Below are 9,580 nucleotides of genomic sequence, written 5' to 3'. Positions count from 1 at the left end.
AAAACAAATATTTACCGCTCATTGGAGGAGACGTCTGTCATTCAAGATATACAGGAAGTACAACAGGCGTGTGTGGACAAGTGGGAAAAATTGCACTATTGGAAAAAAGTTTTTTTAATGCCAATCTCCACACATGTACAAGAAACTAAGTTAATACGATATACAGGAAGTAGGAAATTGTGTATGTTAATTGGCAGATGTCTCGTCCAATAAGTGTTAAGTATTTATTTCACAAACTATACCTACCTCTTCTGGTTTGTCTGAATTGTGATTGTTTTTGGGGTTTGTTATTTTGTTTTTGGATTTGTTCATTAGTTTTCTAATTAGTTCATATATTTTCTTATTAGTTCTTTTTTTTTTGTTCATTAGTTTTCTGATTTGTTAAATTGTTTATGGATCTGTTATTTTGTTTTTAGATGTGTTCAATAGTTTTTGGATTTGTTTTCTAGTTAGTTAATTTGTTTTCTGATTTGTTCATTTCTTTTCTAAACTATTAATTTGTTTTCTGATTTGTTCATTTGTTTATGGATTAGTTAATTTGTTTTCTTATTAATTTGTTTTTGGATTTGTTCATTTGTATTGTGTTTCTTGGCCATCGTACTTATGCCTGTGATGTTCAGGTGTCCTCAGAATTCTGGGTTTATAGTGTAGCTTGTGTAAGTGGATTTTAAGATAATTGTAATTGTAATGACAGGCGTTTTGTGTGATTTTGTGTTTAGACAAATAGTTGCACGGTGCAACCGGTAAATTTTTCCCCGAAAATGCACTAGACACTTTTTATTCAATGCAGATTATTTTTTAATGAAATGCGATAAATACAAATTTTGGCCAATAAAATGTAACATGATGCAGACCATGAAAGAAAAAGCATTATTGAATGAATATTTCTTAAAGTACATGCATAATGAGGTTTATTGTATCATCCATGAGTTTATATTAAGGCAATTTTATGATTATGATGCATTTAAATGGTTATTATAATAGAAAAAGCATAAGGCATATAGATATGTGGTGGGGGGTGAGGGGTGTCGCTGTGTTTTCCTCATGGTCACAGTGCTGCTGTTGGACAGAGGAGGAGCGGGACCAGGTGGAACGGCTGCGCTGGCCCTCCAGAGGCTACCTGCAGGAGCTCAGCGAGTACCAACAACGCAGACGGCAGCTGCGCAAATCCCGCTGCAGCATCATGTGACCTCCCCCCTCCGAGTGGCATGCTGAAGAGGACGAGAGAAAGGGGAAAGATGAGTCTCGATACACGTTGGAACTCTGACCTTTGATTCTGTGACATTAGCGCACAGTCATGTGATCTCAGAGACCCCGAGTGGACACTGTGGCCACAGACGGACGGACGGTGTTTCTCTTTGGTGCCCTATGACGCAGAGCTGTACACAGACATAAACTTTACCTCCCGATGGAAACTATTTACTACAATACTATATGAACGTACATGAAGGAGGATCTTGGAGCAGAACACGGAGCCAAAATCGTGCCATCAGAAATTCCGGTTTGAAGACGCGTCAAAGTCCATTTTGATTTCGAATTGGATTTGGAATGGAGCGTGAATGCTGAGGGTTTGTAAAGGCGGTGCTGAAACTGAATTTCAAGCTTGAGGACATTTACGATTAACGACAAAATGTCATCCAAATGCCCGGATTTGTAACATATAACCATATAATGTTCATAAAGTCCTGCCGGTATTCATATTCTTTTTGCATTGATTTTACAGTAAAGTTGCAGGAACATGCAGGGAAATCTAACGAGATCATCGATTGGGTCCAAGTGTTGAAATCATTCACAACTATAGTACAGGTAGTCCCAGAGTTACGATGGAGATGCGGTACATTGACCCGAGTGTAACTTCAGATGTAGAGACGTGGCCTAGCCAACCCAGGAGTCTTAAAGAATGGTTATCAGTATGGGCTTGTTTACTGTAATTAGTTAATTAGTTGTTCAAGACTGGAAACTTTCCATGGGAATTAACAGGAATTAATGGGAATAAACTGGGAATTTCCAAAATTGCACATTAGCCTATAACAGGGAAAAAAAAATACTGCAAGATAATTTGGGTATTTGGGTTAAAACAACCAGATTTAATGAGATTTCAGTTGAATTTCTAGGCATGCAAACATGACATGACTGCAAGGTTACTGAGGCCACACCCCCAACATGCACTCCATTCCTTTATAACACATTGTTTGTTGAATCCTGCACACAAAATAATGTCAGGAAAATCTCCATCTTGTATTGAGTATTTACGTAAATGATATAAATGATATACACATTAGTTTGAAACGTCCTTGTGCTGCGTGTACGCTATTGTGCAACAAAATTATACTAATAATTAAAGTAAAAATGTCATCTGTATTAGTTTGCATGCACGTCATCTTATGAACAAATGCAATGTTTATATTTATATTTGTATATCAAACAGTTGAAATTTCCCCAAATTTCGAATGAATTCCCAGTAAGTTTCCAACTTGGCATATTTCCAAAATTCCCAGTACAAGTTTCCGGAAATTTCCCGGAAATTTCCCGCCACTTTTGCCACCCAAACCTAACCATTGTAACTCGGGGACTACCTGTATATAAAAATCCAAAGATGGCTGTCTACAACAACAAACAATTACCTAATTATGATAATTTTTATACATGTATAGAAGATCTGGTGTTGATTTGAATGTTGTTCTGGATTTGCATCACTCATCATTCATCTTCTGGACCCTGCATCCTGGTCAGGGTTTGTAGTGGATTCATCCCAAGAACAAGGTGGGAACAGATCCTGGATTAGACCCACATTTACATACATACTGCATGTTTTGGGACAGTTGAAAGGAAACCCACACGCTGGGATGGATCTCTGGATCCCTGACTCTCTTCCCTGTTCGTTCCTCAAGCATGAAATTCGTCTTCACGCTTCGCCTTTACAAATCCTTTGAGTTCAAAAGCTCGGATTCAGACGCGACCAAAATCTAAGCAATATTCGCGCTGGGGTTTTTGATGGCATGATCCGGACTCGGTCGAAGCTGGAAGAATATACTCCCAAAGTGTTAAACAGGGTAGGGTCAAACACATCCTCTCCAGAGATGTTTCTCCCATCCTCATGCTCTGCCATGGTCTCGTCATGGTGAGATTTTCTTTGATCCGTGATTACAGACTTCAAATGTTTATTTTTTTGCCATGAGATTATAATTTTACGGCCGATGCGAACTATTTTTATAACATGTACATCTGAGATTTTTATTTGGGGGAGGGGAAATATCTGTATATGTATGTATTATGTAGCCAGCATGTGGATTGTTAAGTGCAGGAGATTGTGTTGAATCTAGAGCCTGTTTCTGGCTGTCTTTAGTCTAGTGCAGTCCTGTCGATCTTCATCTCAAACTGAATAAAAGGCATTTTAGAAGGATCCCGAGATCTTGTCTGTGTCTGGCCGAGACAAAGCAGCTGCATCGGCGGGTCCTGCCCTGAGCGGCAATTTATTATTTATTTATTTTCTTTTTTTTTTTTTATGCTATAAAGAACTGAGTGCTGTATGAGGGATGTAAGTGACTGAGAATGAATGGAGTGAGAGAGAGAGTGAGATGAGCTATTTATGAGCTATTTATGTTATCGGGTGTGTGTGTGTGGGGGGGGGCTTACGCCATCATCTTGTCACTGCAGTGCGCCGATTTTCTGCAGCATGCCTTTCAGTTTGCCGCTGTTGTCCAGCCCTTGTACGTCACTGCCTCCTCCGATACACTCCCCGCCTATAAATACACGTGGAACCTGCACACCACAATACACACAAGACAATGAGTTCCAGACACCTGGATCCTTTTGTTTTGGTAAAGCAGTCAAAACATTGCACTATTTCCATCTTTTCCAGCAAAACGGTTTGGTGTGTAATGTCTAGATTTCCAGTTTCCACGCGGATTTAATTCGTTTCAAATTTTCTACTCGCCTCCAAACACATTCAGTTGTTCAGTATCTTGTATGTCTTTATCTTTTAATTAGAAATTTGGGAAGATTTATGTAAACTGTATATCGGTTTTTTTAAGTCACGGTTCGGTTCAATTTCTTTACGGTTTGCAAAACAAGATTTCTTGTCGTTTTTATTTATTGTGCAGTTTATTATTAGCAGCACTTATGAACATCAACAGTTTATATTTTTAAACAATTTTTATTCAAATGCCTGCTTGGTTAAATAATATATGAAATAATATTTTATAAAACAAAATATATAAAAAAATAAAATAGGATAAATCAAATTAATACACTTTTTAAATTATATAGATTTAATTGAGTAATTGATTAAATTGTAAAGGAAAAAAATATATATTGATTAAATACAACTTAATAAATGAAAAAGAAAAAACTATATAATGTAATTTGTTAGAACCCATTTGGATAATACAGATGTTTATATAAGTGTGTGTGTGTGTGTGTGTGTTTTAAATTTAATATTTAATTTTTAAATATGATCTACTTAAATTGTTCTACTTATTTCTGCATACTTTAACAAATGTCTTCATTTCTTCCATCCTTCATTCATTCACTTCCTCGATGTGTGGAATTGTCCGAATTTTCTTCTTCTAAAATAAATTCTTGACTTAAAAACGCAAAATAATCAAAACAAAATGCGCAAAAACAAAATCGGAGTTTTACAACGCACTACAAATCGTATTTCCAGTATGGAGCGAGTAACCACGGTGACACTGCACTAACTATAGTTTCTAGTTTCTTTTTTATACCCCTGCCATTGTTGTAAATGTTTTTAAGACACGGTAAAATTCTGGAAACTTTCCATGGTAACTTCATCTGGGAAATTTGGAAACTTACTACAAATTTATGGGAATTTATGGGAATTAATTAGAAATCAGGGGAAATTTATGTAAACTGTATCATATACAAACATAAATATAAACATTGTGTTTACGTTGACATGCATGCAAACTAATACAAACTTTGAAAAATTAAATTTTTTTACTTTGATTCAATTGTTAGTATAATTTTGTTCCACGATAGCTCACACACAGCACAAGGAAGTTTTAAATATAAATGTATGTAATATTTATGTAATTTACGTGAATACTCAATACAAGACGTATTGTTATGTTATGGAGAAATGCACAGTGTGGCTCATGATGTCCAGCATTTCTTCTTGCAACTATATCGCTGACCAAATCAATTATTTTACTTCTTATAAATCAAAAATTATAATAAAAAATAAGCTATTAAAGCCACACGAATGAATTTGTGCTGTGCAGTTTGCTGATTAGTGCGCTCTCTGACCATCCAATCAAAGGACGTTTGCCAACGTTATCGGACGCCTGCTAGAAGGCCCCAGTGTCTCGAACTCGAAATCTGATTGGTTAAAGCAGTTTACAGACCTCACGGCAGATTTCATTAAACCCCGCAACACGTGACGTAATGGTGAAATCTGATTGGATAGAAACTCAAACCATGAACAGACACTCCTTGCTGCGGCATACCTGAGAGAAGCGCTATTAAATGAAGAGACTATTGGGAATAATTTCATATATATATATATATTAATGGGGAGAAAATATATTAAAACTATATAAAATATATTTCAGTGATTCTGATAGAGGTTAGAAAACACGTGACTGTAGTACAGCCCTATTGCTTTCTCTCAGGGGGCGTGGCCTGTTTGACGTGAGTCAACAATTCCGTTTCCGAAAGTTTAAAACAAAAAGCACTAATTCGTAAAAAAAAAAAAAAAGTATATTTTTTACTTAATTCAAGTTTATAATAACAGAGGTTCTGCGAACTCTGTATAAGTATAAATTACTTCAGGAAAGCGGAATCAAATCCCCCTCAAACAAATCAAGTGACTCACGGTCCTAGCGCCGGTGATGTTCTGTAAGTAATCCTGAATGGCGCCCATGTCGTCTCTTCCGCTGATGTCGACGAAATTTAAATGGCCGGATTTAAAGCTGTATTTGGACAGCACGTCTTTGGCGAGCACGCAGTAAGGACATGAAGGTTTCAGAAAAACTACCACTTGGTCTCCTTTGATTTGAGCTTGGACAAAGTCAGCCATGTCGTCTCTCCTAATGTTGTAGTAACTGCGGGCAAAAACACAGGAACTAGTCAGTGAACGGGGCGTGTCCCAAATAGCAGGGCGTGTAGTGCGCTAGTAGGAGAGGAACCGTTCTGTCATGCGCCGTTTTCTACGTAAAGTGCAGAAAGTAATTTGGGACTCAGCAGTTTTTGCCTCAGTAGGATATACTGGTGCTGCTTCCTCGTGGTGTTGCTGTGGGAATAAGGAAACATACATGGCCTTGAAAATGTTGCTTATCATCCCAACCCTAATAAAAGATAAAAGAGATAAATAAACCAATAAACATCACATAAAGTTCAATGGTTTTCACTATTACTTTATTGTTATATTTATTAATGGTTGCAATAACAATACATCAGCTGTTAACCATTGATCCCATTACCAACGATAACAATGTATTAGGATGCTTTATGGCATCCTAATGGTCTTTATTGGTTTCCAGTATTTTACAAAATGTGATAGTTGAATGTTTTCTGTTGGCCTTAAATCCACAAGACTCTGCCTCCAGTACAAGGTAACAAAACACCAGTAAAGACACACAATTTCCATTAACACCAATACACCTAAAAGTTACTCTTCATCACAAAGCGCTGAAACTGGAGAAACCCACCACCTCACCTCAGCATACCTGTTACAAAGCGCTTGGACTGGAGACTCCTTCCTTTTCGCGTAAACATACCCGTTACAAAACACTGACACTGGAGAATCCTTACTTTTTGCCTAAACATACCAGTTACAAAGCACTGGGACTGGAGACTTTTTCCCGGTTGTCCAAATATATCCTAAAAAAACCCTCGCCATTTCAATGAACTTTTTCTACAAACAATTTTCTCCACGTGTCTCTGTAAACGAGTTGTCACTATACAAATGACAATCTATTCAAATTCATTTATGCTAAGGTGCAAAAACTAAACTGTGAGCCCGGTTCCAGATTGCAGAATATTTATCGTCATAAAAATATATTTGTTCTTCAGGCAATAGTCTAATGCTTCTCGTATTCCCAGCTCTTGCGAAGCCCCTATTAAACTCATTACTGACAATTTCGCTTTAGCTTGGAGAAGTGATTTGAGGAGAATCGGACAGCATAATAATAAAAAGTAATAGCTGAAGGGAAAGAAATAGGATCTGAATAAATGAAAATCTGGGACGATGCTGCCAGTGTCAATATCTGCTGCTATATTTATGCAGGAATGAAAACAATAGCAGGTCGGACGTGTTCTGAAAATATGAAGCCGTTCCGTACGCTGCGAAACAACGTGGATCAGTCGCTTCCCGTTTGAAGGATCCCACTGACTGGAAAATGAATTTAACTTCTAAAAAACAAGCATATAAAATCGATATTGATAATTGAATTCCTCCCGTATTCATCTTTGTTTTTTTGAACGTCGGTTTATTATCAATTTCATCAGTCACCACGGATCCTTTACGCTGTGCATATATAATCCTAGGCGACTCTGATGATGCTCCTAATTCAAAACGATACTAAAATCGGTGCCGAACGCCACAATGTGCTATAGCAGGAATCAATATAAAACGTAAAAACATTACTTAAATTGAGTCACTTCCACAAATCATGATGAACAGCTACTTTTTATTGTAAGAACAGCAAGCAATGTTAATTGTTCTACATCTCTGACTTGTCTTACCAGTCTAATTAGCCAACACTAATCATCATCTTCATCATCATCATCAGCTTTACATACACAATATGGACAGAAGTTTATGGGGACTTTTTGAGCATCCTGTTCCACATTAAGTCTCCATTTGCACTTGTAATACCCTCCACCTCCACTCTACCTCGAAGATGTTCCACAAGATTTTGGAAGGTGTTTGTGGAGATTTGTGTAAGATTCATTCAGCCACAAGGGAGTTTGTAAAACTTACACTAAATAGTAATAACTTTCACATTATGACCCCTTTTGCTGCCAAAACAGCATGAACGTCTTCAGCAGTTTGAGCTACAGGAGCTCGTCTGTTGGATCGGACCACACGGACCAGCCTTCGCTCCTCACGTGCATCGATGAGCCTCGGCCGCCCACGACCTTGTCGCCGGTTCACCACTGTTTCTTCCTTGGAGCACTTTTGATAAATCTACTGACCACTGCAGACCAGAACATCCCATTAGAGCTGCAGTTTTGGAGATGATCTGAACCAGCCGTCTAGACGTCACAATTGGTCAAACTCTCAAATCCATACACTCGCCCATTTTTCCTGCTTCAAACACGTCAATTTTGAGGACAAAATGTTCACTTTAAGAGACAAGGGTATTCACTTCACCACTCAATGTTATGCCTCAATGGAGCTTTGTGCATAGGGGGATTGTAATGCTGGAAGAGGTTTGGGTCTCTTAGTTCAAGTGAAGGGAAAATGTAATGCATCCTACTTTGTGGTAACAGTTCGGAGAAGCAGCACATATGGCTGGAAAAGTCAGGTGTTCCAATATATTGTTTCTCCTATGGACCAGACACAATCAGCTGTGAGCATGAATTGTTTCTGAAGGTTTTGAAGTGTGTGGGAGGATGTGAAGCATGTTTCATAAAATCTCTGATTAGTCAGGATTCAATCTGTTTGAAATGACAGAGATGCCTTTTAACCGATATATGAGTTTATATAAGGGATTGTTGAGACATTTATAGCATTTGGCAGACAAATCGCTCTGGATTAAAGTGTCTCATTTATGGAGTATTTACGAAGTTAAGGGACTTGTTTAAAGGGTTGTTTTTTTGGTACGGCTGGGATTTGAACTCGCCTTCGGATCCAAAGTCCACTGCCGTAACCACTAAAGCTACCAAGTCCTGTTCATAAATATATATAAACATTTATAGAAAAAAATAAGTATAAGTAAACCATCAGATAAACCTTTCTTGGAAAATAAAAACATTCCAGCTCGACAAACAGCTCAAGTTCAAGAAAGAAGCATCAACATTTTGCCAAGTTCACATTTTTATTGAACTCATGTAATGCATTTCTCAGACGAACATGTTGGAAATAGAACAATCTCAGTAAACCCTGTCCCGCTTTCAAATCATAAATCAGGGAGTCAGATTTTTTTTCCAACATTTCTTTTTTTATTTTTGCATGTTTCCATTTTGTGCCATAACCAGCACGTAGTATCCCGTCCCTCTTTAAATGGTTAGTGTCAAACACATTTAATGGTCTCATTGTGGAAAGGAAAAAAAAGCAACCAATTTCAAGTTTAAGCATGAACGTGTTAAGGAAATTGATTTCTCTGCAGAAACTAGTGGGGACACCATTTGGAGGGACACACACACACTTAAACACACACAGACACACACAGGCTCGGACTTAAAAAAAAAAAAAAAAGGAGGGAGTGTGTGGGTGAAAGTTGGGTGGGATGTTAAAAAAAAAAAAAATGACTACTTGACGAATCAAATTAATCATTAAACGCAGGATTAATTCAATTTGTCGAGTAGTCTTTTTTTTTTTTTTGTGTGTGGCTTTAATCATGAGGGTAACGTTGAAGCGAAAAAAGAATCCGTGTTGGTCGGAGGAAGGACA

General features: G+C 37.6%; 1 protein-coding gene across 1 annotated transcript; it reads right to left on the bottom strand.

The window, feature by feature from the left end:
- Positions 1–744: 744 nt before the first annotated feature.
- On the bottom strand, positions 745–6,127 carry glrx (glutaredoxin (thioltransferase)). Its single transcript, XM_046867950.1, has 3 exons — positions 5,837–6,127; positions 3,637–3,762; positions 745–1,211 (listed from the first exon to the last, which is right to left on the bottom strand). The coding sequence occupies exons 1-2, from the start codon at positions 6,038–6,040 to the stop codon at positions 3,649–3,651; spliced, it is 318 nt and encodes a 105-aa protein (XP_046723906.1). The 5' UTR covers positions 6,041–6,127; the 3' UTR covers positions 745–1,211; positions 3,637–3,648.
- Positions 6,128–9,580: the final 3,453 nt, after the last annotated feature.

The sequence above is a fragment of the Silurus meridionalis genome, chromosome 15 (genome assembly GCF_014805685.1).
Source record: "Silurus meridionalis isolate SWU-2019-XX chromosome 15, ASM1480568v1, whole genome shotgun sequence".
In the NCBI taxonomy this organism is placed as follows: domain Eukaryota; kingdom Metazoa; phylum Chordata; class Actinopteri; order Siluriformes; family Siluridae; genus Silurus; species Silurus meridionalis.
The sequence above is the reverse complement of the archived record's forward strand: the minus strand, read 5'-3'. Positions and strand labels throughout refer to the sequence as shown.